At 47.2% G+C, this 15447-nt stretch overlaps 1 protein-coding gene across 3 annotated transcripts in view; it reads right to left on the bottom strand.

Moving 5' to 3' along the window:
- Nucleotides 1-15447, bottom strand: part of NHSL2 (NHS like 2) — a 409644-nt gene that overhangs the window by 59706 nt on the left and 334491 nt on the right. For all 3 annotated transcript variants that reach the window (XM_075324044.1, XM_075324045.1, XM_075324046.1), the window contains exon 2: nt 2925-3062. In XM_075324044.1, coding sequence (XP_075180159.1) covers nt 2925-3062 — 138 coding nt within the window. The remainder of the gene's footprint in view (nt 1-2924; nt 3063-15447) is intronic.

Here is a 15447-nt window from a genome sequence, read left to right as displayed (position 1 = left end):
ATAATCTTTGTATTCAGATCATTTGAGAGTTGTTTTGAGGAGCCCATGATGCCACTCTTCATAGGAGATTCACATAGGAGAACAACTTGCAAGTGGCCACCTTAAATACCTATTCTCATGATTGGATACACCTGCCTATGAAGTTCAAAGCTCAATGAGGTTACAAAACCAATTTAGTGCTTTAGTAAGTCAGTAAAAAGTAGTTAGGAGTGTTCAAAACAAGAAATTGATAAGGGTGCCCATACTTATGCACCTGTCAAATTTAGTTTAAATGCAGATTGCACATTTTCTGTTAGTACAATAAACCTAACTTCAAATCAGAAATATTACTCAGTCCAGCAGTTATTAGATATATGAAACTGAAATAGCTGTTGCAAAAACCCAAATTGTTATAAAGAAAAAAGGTTAACATTAATAGGGGTGCCCAAACTTTTTCATATGACTGTATAGGGTCAGCCAGTGTCAGGTATCGGCGCAGAAGTGCGGTACTTATCTAGGGTGGTGAGGGAAGCCAGGGGCTGGTGGTAGGTTTGGTCAGGAGGCACCATCTCCTCTTTTCCTAGACACAGGGTTTCCCTTCGCTTTCGCAGTTCGCTTGGTACTTCCCCATACCTAGCGTGACAGTAACATTATTTATCCTGATTTCTAGATAATTAATAGATACGTTGAATAATAACAGACCCATCACTGAACCTTGGGGTACACCACTTATACCCGGAAACCACTGAGCGTAGCAGTCAATCACAACAACTCTCTGGGTATGGTCTTTGAGCTGGATTTCAATCGACATCCAGATCATAAATGTGTTCCATATGGCCGCTCAGTTTCAGACTATTCTCTTTTATAATGTCCCTGCAGAACATTAGCTGAAATACAAAGTACAGTAAAAACAAATGAGAGAAATACTGGGCAGCCAAGATGTGAAGGAGACCTCTTGGCAGATTTATTTATAGGAAAAATTGCTGACTATATTGGTGAGAAAGGAAGAAATGTGACATGTGTCCTTAACATAAGGTCCCCCAGAGAGTAATAACAGAGGTTGAGAGTTGTTCTTACACAGGAAACTCTACTAGTCTATTTCCTGCAAATTACTAGTAGAGAAATGGTTTCTGTGCAGCAAATGATATGACTGGTAAACGTGATCAGTTTTATATTGTAGCAAAAGCATTAATGTGTGCAGATGCTGGAATAATAAATACTGTATTTTCCGGCGTATAAGACGACTTTTTAACCCCCTAAAGTATGGGGTTATCAAATAGGGCGTATAATTAGCCCTCCCTGTCTCCAAGACTGTCAGAGTGATAGCGCATCCCTCTGGCCTGCCCTTGTATCCTGTTACCTCCTTCTCTGCCTCTTAGGCACATAGACCCCTCCGTGGTCACGTCCGGTGCACGGGGCTGCTGTCTGCCGTCATGGCTTTACTGCAGTTGAATACTTCATGGTGGCGGCGCAAAGCATTCAAGTGCAGTAAAGCGCTGACAGCAGCAGCGGCCCTGTATATTGGACGCGATCATGAAGGGGTCTATGTGCCTGTGGTCCACAAGAAGCACCCCTTGATGATCACATCCAGTGCACGGAGCCACCACTGCTGTCAGCGCTTTACAGCAGTTGAATGCTTTGCAGCACCACCATGTAAAGCATTCAACTGCAGTAAAGCCATGATGGCAGCCTGCAGCGGCGGCTCTGTGCACCAGATGAGATTATCGAGAGGTCTATGTGCCTGCGGTCTGCAAGAAGCAGCTGAGGACAGTGCAGGAACAGAGGACAGGTAAGAATAATTTTTATTGTGTGTAAACAACGGCATAATAGGGAACAAGAAGGGGACCATTAAGAGGACATTACTAAACGATGGGCACATTGCTGCAGGGGACATTACTAAATGATGGGAACATTACTGCAGGGCTCATTACTAAACAATGGGAACATTACTGCAGGGCACATTACTAAACAATGGGTACATTACTGCAGGGGACATTACTAAACAATGGGCACATTACTGCAAGGGATATTACTAAACAATGGGCACATTACTGCAAGGAATATTACTAAACAACAGGCACATTACTAAACAATGGACACATTACTGCAGGGGACATTACTAAATGATGGGAACATTACTGCAGGGCTCATTACTAAACAATGGGAACATTACTGCAGGGCACATTACTAAACAATGAGTACATTACTGCAAGGGATTTTACTAAACAATGGGCACATTACTGCAAGGGATATTACTAAACAATGGGCACATTACTAAACAATGGGCACATTACTGCAGGGGATACTACTAAACAATCGGCCCATTACTAGAGGGTCCAAGGAAGGGGCACAAGGATGGGCACATTACTACAAGGGGGACAAGGATGGGCACATTATATTTTATTGGTATCTATTTTTATTTTTACATGTGCTGGGCAGCACGGTGGCTCAGTGGTTAGCACTGCCGACTTGCAGCGCTGGGGTCCTGTGTTCAAATCCCACCAAGGACACCATCTGCAAGGAGTTTGTATGTTCTCCCCGTGTTTGGGTGGGTTTCCTCCGGTTTCCTCCCACACTCCAAAAATATACTCATAGGGACTTTAGATTGTAAGCCTCAATTGGGACAGTGTTGCCAATGTATGGAAAGTGCTGTGGAATTAACAGTGCTATATAAATAAATAAATTATATTATTTATTTATTTCAATTTTCCAGTAGCTGCTGCATTTCCCACCCTAGGCTTATAATCAAGTCAATAAGGTTTCCAAGGTTTTCCAATAAGGTTTTGAGCCAAGATTAGCAAGGGAGGGTCAGTTTGGATTCTCTTTTTTTTGTGTGTGTGTGAGATGTCCCCTTACTGATCCAAGTATGAAAATGCAGAAAGAAATGCAACAGTATATTATTTTTATAAGAAGCCAGAAAAGCTTCCTACGGTGGTTAGCTATACCTTGAAGTAGACTCTGAAGGTTGAGTTCAGCTTCTTGATGAAGCTCCTCTACGCAGGGAGGACGTTTTGATGACAGGAATACGTTTACAGGCTGCTGTTGCCAGTTACTCAACTTGGAGTGGTCTAATGTGGAGGCAGCTACAAGAAGATGAAGAAAATATAAAAGTTATTAGAAGGTTCATCAGCGTATGACATATTGGACGATCATAATCAGTCATAATTATCTCTGCAGCATTTTAGAGAGAAAGATTCCTTCTGCACTTGGTTCTGTTAGGCTCAGGAAAAAGCATTCATGGTACAGCTCACTTCCAGCATGCCCCATCTTGTTAAAGGGAATCTGTCACCAGATTTGGGCCCTATAAGCTGCGGCCACCACCACTGTGCTCTTATATACAGCATTCTAACATCCTGTATACAAGAGCCCAGGCCGCTGAGTAGAACGTAAAAATTACTTTATAATACTCACCTAAACAGTCGGTTCAGTGCAGAATGGTCGGCTGGGTGGCTCCATTCTCCTGTACTGGCACCTCCTCTTTTGTCCATCTTTGTCCTCCTTCTTCTGAAGCCTGGGTGCATGACGCGTACTACATCATGCAAACGCACTGGCATTGAGGTCCTGCGCAGGCACACTACAATACTTTGTACTGCCATGCTCAGGGCAGATGAAAGTGCGCCTGCACAGGACCTCAATGCCAGCCTGTGTGAATAACATAGTACGTGACATGCACCCAGGCGTCAGAAGAAGAAGGATAAAGATGGCCGAAAGATGAGGCGTCGCACCCGGAGAACGGAGACACCCAGGTGACCCATCTGCACCGTACCGACCGTTTAGGTGAGTATTATAAAGAAATTTTTACGTTCTGCACTGCGGCCTGGGCTCTTATATACACCATGTTAGAATGCTGTATATAAGAGCCCACTGGTGGTGGCCGCAGCTTATAGTCACCAAATCTGGTGACAGGTTCCCTTTAACTATAATTGACAGGCCTTTCCTACACAAAAACAGGGAGACCTGGCAATTATAGTCAGTGAGTACACATTACAATCCTTAAATATGACTGCTCAAACCAAGCACAGGTGCTAGGTGCACCCTTGCCTAGGCGTGGCCGGGTCACTTATTACACATTCCCACCAACAGTGCTTGAAAGTTTCTGAAAGCTTGGAAAACTCCTTATTTCTGCATAGATTTTACCTACAATAGATTTTCACAAAAAATCAAACAAATGAGCTAAAAATATTAAATTTTGCAGTATTTTTTATTGAAACCATCAGACTCTAATTTTACCTTCAATTTATCGAACAATCTTCATGGTTCACATACTTTTGCCATTCAGACATCTGATATCGGCTATTGTTCATGGATCATTATCCAGTCTTTGCTTGGATAATCACATTACGGTGAGGGGCAAAAGTATGGGAACCATTAGGATTATTAGATAATTTGAAGGTAAAATTAGAGTCCAAGGCTTTTAATAAATGGGATGACAATTAGGTGTGAATGTGTAACCTATTTTATTTAAAGAACAGAAATCTATCAAAGTCGTATATTCGCAACACTTTGGGGAAGCGTGTTATGGTACGAAGAAAGTCGGCTCAGAAAAAGACTTGGTGATGCTCATCAGACTGGAAAATGCTACAATACCATCTCTAAAGAGCTTTGGCTCCATTAATCCACAGTTAGACAGATTGTGCACCAATGGAGGAAATTCAAGACCATTACCCTGCCTGGGAGTGGTCGACCAACAAACATCACTCCAAGATCAAAGAGTACAATAGTTTGTAACATCACAAAGGAACCAAAGATAACTTCTTACCAACTAAAGGCCTCTAGTACATTAGCTAAAGTTAATCTTTGTAAATTTACCACTAGGAGGACTGACATTAAACAACAATGGTGTGCATGATAGGATTGCAAGGAGAAAACAAATGCCCTCCATCTGAAGTTTGCTAAAGATCACAAGGACAAGTCAGACGGTTATCGGTACATTGTTTTGTGGAGAGATCAGACTAAAATAATGCTTTTTGGTTTAAAATAAACAAGAAAAACCCTACATTATAGCCTATAAACTCCATACTGCCTGTGAAACATGGTGGAGGTTTATTATGGTTTGTGCCTGTTTTGCTGCATCTGAGTCAAAATGGCTTGCAATGATTAATGGAATAATGAATTCTGAATTGTATTAGAAAATTCCAAAGGAAAATAAACTATCTGTTCATGAGCTGAATATCAAGGGAACAACCCAAATGTCACAAGATATTTTAGAATGGAATGTTCAAGAAGAATAAAGTTTGGAATGGCTTAGTTAAAGTCCTGACTTTCATCCTCTAGAAGTGTTGTGGAAGGAAGTTAAGCTAGTGACACACCCATGGGGCTTGAGGCTACCTGTCATCGGGCCGCGGTTCTTGTCCTGGGTCGCCGAGGTGGCCTTGCCTGGTTCCGTGACCCCGGCGGTGTCAATAAAGATGGGGATGATGGGGGTAGTTGTTCCTGACGCCACCTGTGGTGTGAGGCCAATCATTAGCCGCTGCTGCAGGACTTCTCTTTTTCTCTCTGCTGGGGTGGATGGTGACGCAGCTCGGGTGTCGTGGCTCTCCACAGGTAGAGCTAGGCCCCAGGGAGGATGATGGTGGTGGTAGTAGTCGCCTATGGCGCGATGTTGAGAGCGCCGGCAGTAACGGGACGACACAGAGGGTGCTGTTCAAGTTCTTTACTCACTGGAAGCATACCGCCATTGGAGTACCAGGCTATGCTGTAATGAACTTTTGCCGATCTCGGATACTTCGGAGGTCGAGGCCTGTGTTTCCTTCTGTGCGTCACCTTTCGACGGTTTCCCTCCAGCCCAGCTCCCGGGCCATGGAACGGGTCACGAGTGCCTTCTGCACTCCCCGTGAACCCTGGGATCCTTTTTTGTTCCTAAAAACCCGGGTCGAGCCTCCAGCTCCAGACCACGGGCCCCGAACTGTCCGTGTTCTTGCTTATCTCCTACTGAGTGCGACCTGGCGCTTGCTGCGCCCAAAACTGACTGACTACTGTGTGAGATGGCTCCTAACTACCCCTGTTGGTGCCCCGTCTCCCGGGTTCTTGAATTAGCAAGCAAGACATCCCACACCTCATGATGGCCACCTCAGCACCTACCCTAGCCAGTCACAGTGGAAGAGCTCCCGTTTTTGTGTTGGATGAGTGTGTTTTAGGTGGTGGTTACCGGCGATGACCTCCTCCATATCCGAGGTGAATACTGCACCTCGGGTGAGGCGCAGTACACTGTGGCGCCTGAAGCCGCAGGGGCGCCACACTATAATTTCATGATATAAAACCCCCCAATATAACAGTTTAAGATGTTTTGTCGGAAAAAATAGGATAAAATTCCTGCAAACTAATATGTAGGACCAATCAACAATTACCGGAAACATTTAGAGTCAGTTATTGCTGCACATGGGGTCACACCAGATGCTGAAAGCTAAGGTTCACATACTTTAATCACTCACATCGTAATTTTCCTTAATAAAGAAAAAATGAAAGCTTCTAATATTTCTGATCATTTGTTTAATTTGGTTCTTTATCTACTTTTAGGAAGTGTGAAAATCTAATTTATTCAGAAATATGGAATATTTTAAAGGGTTCACCAAACTAATTCTGCTGTTTTCTTGCACCTATGAAGACAGGAATGGCGATCAGGTAAAAGGGGTGCAAAAACTGATGCAAAACAAGTTGGTGAGCTGGAACACTAAACTGTTAGCCACCCAAGGGTTGCACCAAGTGTCTATGCTTGGTTGAAAAGTAATTTTTTGGTGCTGACGGACTCCCTTTTAGCTCAATTTTCTCTTAATGCAGTAGCTCATAAGAGTTTAAGGGGTATTCCCACCTCCAAGATCCTATCCCAATATGTAGTAGGTGTAATAAGAAGAATATTAGCAAATACCTCCAATTAGAAATGCAGTATAGTTCTTCTGATTTACTGTTGCTTACTCATGTTTAGGGCATTGCAGGACCTTAGGTATCCACTAGCAACTGTTACTATATGCGTGGTCGTAATCATGGATACCTAAGGTCAATAACTTATCAATAACTCTGTCTTGTAATTGTATTTTAATTTTTCAATGGATTTGTAACAATATAAGTAGAAACACTTCTTAACATTAAGTTTCATAAGGACATTAGCTGGATTTTTAAATGCAAAATGCAAGAATTAAATTGGTAGTCCACCCTTTTTTATTTTTAAAATCGTCCCAGAATGGCATACACTGTAGAAAAACATATACTTACCTCCTGATCCCTGCTGCTCCTCCATACCACCATTGTTAACCTAGCTATCGCTTTGCTTCATCTTCCAGCAGTCAATCACTGGTCTCAGATGTCTCCATTGCGGCCCCCAAGTGTATGCCTGCCTTACACAAAAAGGTGCTGCTGTTTTGTATTTTATGTTATTAGTTGCATTATCTAAACCGTGGTTGAGGCTTTGCGGAAAATTTAATAGACGTTATGCCAGAAATAGGCATACATGATAGCTGTTACGGGGGGACCGGCAGATTAGGACCAGGGGGTATATATCCTAATCGCCAGTCAGGGCCCACCGTGCTCCAGATGACAAAGGAGCTGCTGGCACCTGAGGGTTAGGCGGAGACTATAGAGCTGGATGGCTCTGAGATAACCCAGGGACTCTGGGAACCGGTCACGTGTGTTGGGACACGTCAGACCGGACGACAACCCGATTAGCGTTTTGGTGCACCTAGCACTACACCAACCACGTGTGCAGGAAACACGTCAGGCCGGGTGGTAACCAGGTAGCGTTGACCGGAAGACCGCCACGAAAGCGCCCTGTCGGCCACGTGTGTAGGACACGTCAGGCCGAGCGGTCCTCCGATTAGCGTTTCTGTCCACCTCTCGACTGGCCACGTGTGTGTAGGACACGTCAGGCCAGATGGGTACACCAGTAGCGTTGACCGGGAAGCCGAGGAGGATAAGGAACACCCTGTTAACTCCACAGGGGTCCTGGGGTACGCTGTCCGTGCGCGTAGGGGGCACAACCGGACAGGTGGCGCAGCAGGTGCGTTGTCCGTGTGCGTAGGGGGCACAATCGGACAGGTGGCGCAGCAGGTGCGTTGTCCGTGTGCGTAGGAGGCACAATCGGATAGGTGGCGCAGCAGGTGCGTTGTCCGTGTGCGTAGGGGGCACAATCGGACAGGAAGCACAGCAGCCGCAGCCCAGTTAACGCCACTGGGCTGCTATAGCAAGACTGGAACGGCAGGAGGGAAGCACGGCGCCTGACCCTGATGTGCCGAGCCACGAATCTTGGCGTGACAGGCACCGTTCGCCTAACCCTACCTACCGCTTCCCAACATAGGCTTATGCCGCAATGAGGCTCTAACATGGAGGTGTGCTCTGACTGCGCAAAAGTGAAGACTGCGCACCTCCATGTTGTCTCCAGCCCCTTTTATAACCTGGGTCCACCCCAAACCCAGGGTGGAACCACCAAGGTCCAATAGCAGAGTGCCATGTCATCAGTGACGTCACATGCGACCTATCCGGAACCGCCACGTCATTGATGACCTCATGGCAGCCACGCCCCAAACACTTCACCAGTCATCGTCTGACAACCAATACTGAGGTGCCAGATCATAGGGGCGGGCCTCTGCGAGCCAGTCCGGAGTTGCCATGTCATCAGGACACCTGACACCCTCTGCCCTATCAGGGCCTCCCACCTCACGGACATGCTCAGTGAGGTCCTTACCGGACCTAGCCTCTGGTGCACTAAGTGCCTGAGCATGCCCAGTAGCCTGAGCAACAGGCTCAGAAAGCAGACTATCAGTTTGAGCATGCTCAGTAGGCACATCCCAGAACTTAGACACAGCACGAAGTCCAAGTACCTGTGCAAAGAGGCTGTTAGGGTTAATTGTGGGAGCATGCTCAGTAGCCCGAACTGAGGACCTAGTCTCAGACATAACACAATCAGGCTGAGCATGCTCACCAGGCAAAACACCGGGCTTAAACTCTGGCTGTGGTAAATCAGCGCACGCATGCGCACTAGCCGCCTCTCCACACTTAGACGTGGTGGAAGGAACAGCCAACTGGACGACCCGAGGCACGGCCAAGAACGGCAGCCGGCGCCTGGGCGCAACAGGAACCGCAGCAGGCTGCTTGCGGCTATGGGGGCGCCGGTTCGTAACAATAGCATAACTCTAGACTTTAGTTTGTGCCACGTTGACAGCCAATGATGCACATGTGGATTGGGAATCGGAGGAGTCATAACAGAAAGAATAAAATGGAGAACAGTCAGTATTTTACCTGTACAATTTGTATCTAATGTATATTATTCACTGCGAAACGAAGGATCATTTTAATAAATTTAAGAACCCATAGAATTCGGGAAAAAATGAGACAGCGCTTCATAGGAGAACACCGCTTGGATGGAGGCTACACGCAGATTCCCTGTTGATCCATCCAATAGTTGGCTGCTCACTTTGTGGGGTTGTGTGAAGGACACAACATCTATACATGTGTTAATGACGTAGACTTGAGCAGCTGCCACTTTCCCTCACTCTGGAACCTTGTTCCATCCAATGATGTTCAAGATGTTATAATAAAATAGGGATTCTGGGATCTCATAGAAACATAGAATGGTAGAGTTGGTAGGGACCACAAGGGCCATCGGGTCCAACCCCCAGCAAATGCAGGCTTTCCCAAATCATCCCAGCTATATGTTTAACTAGTTTCCGCTTAAAGATTTCCATTGATGGAGAGCTCACTACCTCCCGTGGCAGCCTGTTCCACTCCCTGACTGCCCTCACTGTCAGAAAGTTCTTCTTAATGTCTAATCTGAGTCTCCTTTTTAGTTTCATCCCATTGCTTCTTGTACTTCCTTAAGCTAATAAGAATAGGGTGGTTCCCTCTGCAATGTGACTACCTTTGAGATATTTGTAGACCTCTATTAAGTCTCCTCTCAGCCTTCCCTTTTGCAAACTAAGCATTCCTAGTTCTTTTAGCTGATCTTCATATCACATGGTTTGCAGACGTTGTAATATCTTGGTTGCTCTTCTCTGGACTTGCTCCAATATATCGGTCTTTCTTGAATTGGAATGAAAATCTTGAGTTTTTGATTTTTTGTAAAACATAGATGTTTTATTGATATTAATTGATTTAGGGATTTTTTTTTTTTGGCTTACAAAACTATTTTGAACATAAGGTGTGTTCCAGTCCCATAGACAAATTAACTGTTTTTTTCCCCTGTGGGAGCAGCTTTTATCCTATATACAGAAGTCTTGTTGTTGCAGATGTCCATAGTCAATGTTACTTCTCTCACTACTTTGCTCATCACATCATGCCTCAAACCACATTTTTTCTAGTTGTGTCCGCGGTTGGAGGTTTCTGTTGTATCTGTTGTTATTTCCCCTCCCCACCCTTTTCAGTATTAGTGATATGACATCAGAGCAAAAATACACTGAATACAGTGTAACATGAAATAGGTACAAAATATAATGCAGGGGGGCGTGGCTAGACATGGCTGTGTAGAGACGTGCAGCTCCTGAGCTCCGCTGCAGAATTCCACGATCCACCGGCATCCCCACACCAAAATGGTGCGCACCGCTGCCAAGAAGGCCCGGTCCCGCTCTGTTGCCCGCCCGACGTCCCCACAGCCCACTATGGAGGCTTACCTCACCAGTCCGGGGAGTGAAAAACCTGGGGCCTCCATGCGTCCTGCCCAGGGACCAGATTATCCGGCTGAATCCGACGTGGCGGCGAGCGGAACCCGGGCACCAGAGGAAACGGGAGGCACCCCAGCGCAGACCCGGAGGAATGGGACCGGAGCGATCGGGACCCCCATACCGGAGGTGGAGAAGCCTGGCGCGGCGGCGGCGCCATTCCAAGATGGCCGCCGCAGCAGCTCCCCAGCCAAGACGGACCGGGTAAGCAGGCCCCAGACCCTGCAGCTGCAGCAGCTGACAAGCGGCGGCCAGGTCGCATATGAGGAAGGGGAGGACTATGCTTGAAACACCAGTCGCCTCTGCCCCTGATGGAAAATCCGGAGTCACAGAAGGGAATGGCTGAAGTCTGTCCAGGCCCCCCCTCCACCCCAGACTACGATCCCAATAGGGGTGGAAACACAGAGCCCGGGGTCTCACAGAGAGCTGGAGACGCTTGCCCCCTACATATGGGAGAGGAGGATGGGGAGTCCCCAACGCAGAAAGAGGAGGCTGTCATGCAAGAAGTGTTGCAGAGGGAGGAGGCAGCATCAAGCTCCCCAGCCAGATGGTCCACTGGCTCATCATGGGCAGACAGTCCCCCCGCCAAGCACCCAGCCACACCTGAGAGGCATCCCACCCTGCTTCCAGAGGGCCCTGACACTCGAATGGTACCTCACGCCCCAATCATGATCACAACTCCGAGAGAGGGGAGACCACAAATATACAGGCCACAATCAAGCTTCCATACCTCCCAGGTGGCCTTCTCGCCGACTGCAGGGGGTGAGGATAGGCCGGCCTCCCTGGCGGACCTCCGAGCATTCATGCAGGCGATACCTACCAAAAGTGACATCGCGGCTCTAGCAAACCAAGTTGTTGCGGAATGCAAACTGGAATTTGCCCAATTCAGAGCGGAACTCTCATCTCTAACAGATAGAGTGGATACGGTTTCCACGATACAAGAAAATAACTCTACCTCTATCCATGCCTTACAAGCTACAGTGACAGAACACGCCAAACAATTGTTCTCCCTGCAGCAAAATATGGACGACCTAGAGAACCGCAATAGGAGAAACAATCTCCGTGTCAGAGGATTGCCAGAATCTATTGCTTCCGTGGATGTACCGTCGGTGCTCACCACAATTTTCAACAGGCTGCTCGGGCGCCCGCCAGGGGTCAGAATAGAGTTGGACAGAGCTCATAGAGCACTTCGCCCTTTCAATCCGGAGGACCCCCACCCAAGGGATGTTATCTGCCGGGTCCATTTCTACGCTCTCAAGGAGGCGATCCTACTGGCAAGCAGGAAAAAAGCTGACCTCTCCTATAATGGGACCCCTATTAGAATCTTACCGGACCTTTCTCGCCATACACTAGCTCAAAGAGCGGCCCTCAAACCTCTATTAGATGTTTTAAAGGATAAAGAGATCCAGTTCCGGTGGGGATTCCCTTTCTCCCTCTCGGTCCGCCAGGGCTCGAAGTACTTCACCCTCCGTACACCCGAGGACTTGCCCTCTTTTACTTCGGGCATTGGCTTGCCGCCGATTCTCCTCCCCCAGTGGCCTAACACGCTGCTCCGCCCATGGGGTATGGGGCTACGCACGGGTCCTCTCGAGAACCCCTCCACAAATCGGCAATCTGTGGGACTACCGCGGAGAGAGGAGAGATTCCGGGGCAAGAGACGCCCACATCTGAGCCGCGGTAGTCCGGACCGCGCCTGAAAGAACCTCTCTAAGATATCTATAGTACATGATATTGATTTATATGGGATGCCGATGGTTTCGTACCATGCTAATGTTATTTGCCTCACTATATTCATGCTCAATTGGAAAGGAGTTGTCTTTTGGTGATGTCTGACCAGATTCTCCCCCCAATAGGTTAGAAGCCCCTGCCCCGCCGGTGTGCGGCGGACATGCTCCCGTTGTTTGTATTAACTTGCTTAGTGTTAAGTGCGGAGGCTCTCCCTCTGCTTTTGTTTTGTTCCTCTGAATCGTCTTCCTTCCTCTTTTCTCTCTTTTTCCTAATCTTTTTTCTCTGTACTAGACCTCGCCATGGGGACCGTCCACCAAAACTGCAACCCTGCCACCCTTCCATTGCAGCATCCGGATTCCCTTCTAAATGGCAGACCTGAATATTGCATCCTTTAACGTGAAGGGCTTCAACACCCCAGAGAAACGGGCCCAGATCCTTTATCACCTGCACAAGCGTAAGGTACACCTGATCTGCCTCCAGGAGACGCACTTTAAAACTAACCACACCCCAAAGATTAAAAACAAATACTACACCACATGGTTTCTTGCCAACAATCCAGAGACACGCTCAAAGGGGGTGGCGATAGGGATACACAAATCACTCCCTCACCAAGTATTGGACGTTAAAATAGATGAGGCAGCACGTTATATTGTCTTATCATTATCTCTTAGTGGGCAGGAATTTACTATAATTAATGCTTACGCACCTAATCAGAACCAAGACTGCTTTGTCGCCGGATTGGTACGTTCGGCCCTCCCTTTGGTTAGGGGCTCAGTGGTCCTCTGTGGGGACCTAAACATCACGCTCGATCCGGCTATGGATAACTCCAAGGGTCGGTCAAGCCTCTCCTATGCACTAATTAAACGAGTTAAAAAATCTTTATTACAGCTCCAACTGTATGATGCGTGGCGCATACAGCACCCCTCGGACAGGGATTACAGCTTTTACTCGCACTCGCGGGACTCGTACAGCCGCTTGGATTATATCCTGGTGCAGCACAATGTATTATCTTGGCTGTCCCATACCGGGATTGGAAACATCCTATGGTCGGATCACGCTCCAGTGTTCTGTTCCATGCATGTTCCATCCATGGCAAAGACGGCAGGATCCTGGCAGCTTAACGAGTCACTGCTTTTGGATGAAGGCTGCACCTCAGACATTTGCACCTCTATCACAAATTTTGTGGGGGACCACGCATCAGACACCACTGCGCCTGTGTTTAAGTGGGAGGCCCTAAAATGTGTCCTTCGTGGGACTTTCATTAAACACGGCTCTCGAATTAAAAAAAGTAGGGCACAAGCCATTAAAGACGCTCTTCAAAAAGTCACAACACTTGAACTCCTCCATAAACGTGCTCTGGCGGCCTCGACACTCCAAGCACTTCTAAGAGCGAGGTTGGAGGTTAGGAAATTACTGGACTCCTCATATAGTCACATTATTCAATTGGGTAGGAGCAAATTCTACGAGTTCGGCGACAAACCAGGCAAAATGCTAGCCAACGCGTTACGTACCAAAAGGGCAACAAACCTGATTCCACATATTCAGGACTCATCGGGTGGTCTGGTTCATACTACCCCTGAGATTTCAAATGCCTTTCATAAATATTATTCTAGGTTGTACAATCTACCCCCTCCTAGGGTGTCCCCCAACGCCTCAACAGATGCCCCCCCTTCCCCCTTTAAAAAACTGAATAGTGCCATATTAGAAAATCTTGAGGCCCCGTTCACGATAGAAGAATTATTGCAGGTTATCCAGAGTGCTCCTGGCAATAAAAGTCCAGGTCCGGACGGGCTAACAGCAAAATTCTATAAATCCTTTTCGACCCTACTTGCGCCTCTGATGTTGGAGTCTTTTAATTCAATTTCAGACACCGCCCTCTTTCCAACAGACTCTACAGCGGCGCACATTACAGTCATTCCCAAAGTAGGCAAGGACCCGGGCGTTTGCGGTAGCTATAGACCGATTTCCCTGCTCAATGTAGATATTAAGTGCTATGCTAAACTTATTGCCAACAGGCTCAATCCTCTCCTTCCGGATCTGATCCACCTAGACCAGGTTGGGTTTGTCCCGGGACGAGAGGCTAGAGACAATACCCTTAAAACTCTAGATATTATTCAATTTGCTCGCAACCGAGGGATACCATTGATGATCCTGTCCTTAGATGCCGAGAAGGCCTTCGACAGGATTTCATGGGAGTCACTCGCCCAAACATTAAATCACCTGCGGCTGGGCCCAAACCTAACGGCTAAAATACTTGCACTGTACCACACCCCGTCGGCGCGTATAAAAATCAATGGCACCTTATCGGACACTGTCACCATCCATAACGGAACGAGACAGGGATGCCCCTTATCCCCTCTTCTATACATCCTAGTGATGGAGCATCTCATGGCGGCCCTGCGAGCCAACCCAGACATCCAAGGGATCAAGATAGCGAACTATGAATATAAATGCTCGGCTTTCGCCGACGACCTCTTAGTTTATCTCACTAACCCGCTTGAGGCACTCCCATCCCTGATGTCAGAGTTGGATAACTTTGGAAGATGGTCCAATTTCCGGATAAACCTTGACAAATCAGAGGCTTTGAATGTCTCCCTTCCTCCAAATCTAGTTTCTTGCCTACAATCCAAACACCCTTTTAAGTGGCCACAAAACAATAGTATCCGATATCTGGGTATCACCATTCCATCCGACCTGTCCAAACTGTTTTCACTTAACTTCCAACAATTTCTTATCAAATCAGAGAGGGATCTAGCCACCTGGCATCAGGGGGTGGTGTCCTGGTTTGGTAGGGTTGGCGCCCTCAAAATGACAGTACTGCCTCGCTTATTATACCTTCTGCAGACGGTACCCGTCCACATCCCTGCGTCATATTGGTACAAAATTCAACAACTATTTATCCAGTTTGTCTGGGCCAAGGGCCGACCCAGAATACGAGGTAGTGTTCTGACCAGACCAAAGAACGCGGGAGGGCTGGGACTGCCGGACTGCCGAAAGTATCACCTAGCAGTGGCTCATGCCCGTGTCCTGGACCTGTTGCATAATGAGGGGTCTAAACTATGGGTGCGTTTGGCCCATGATCTATGCTCTCTGTCGG

Source organism: Anomaloglossus baeobatrachus, chromosome 9 (genome assembly GCF_048569485.1).
Source record: "Anomaloglossus baeobatrachus isolate aAnoBae1 chromosome 9, aAnoBae1.hap1, whole genome shotgun sequence".
Taxonomy (NCBI): domain Eukaryota; kingdom Metazoa; phylum Chordata; class Amphibia; order Anura; family Aromobatidae; genus Anomaloglossus; species Anomaloglossus baeobatrachus.
The sequence above is the reverse complement of the archived record's forward strand: the minus strand, read 5'-3'. Positions and strand labels throughout refer to the sequence as shown.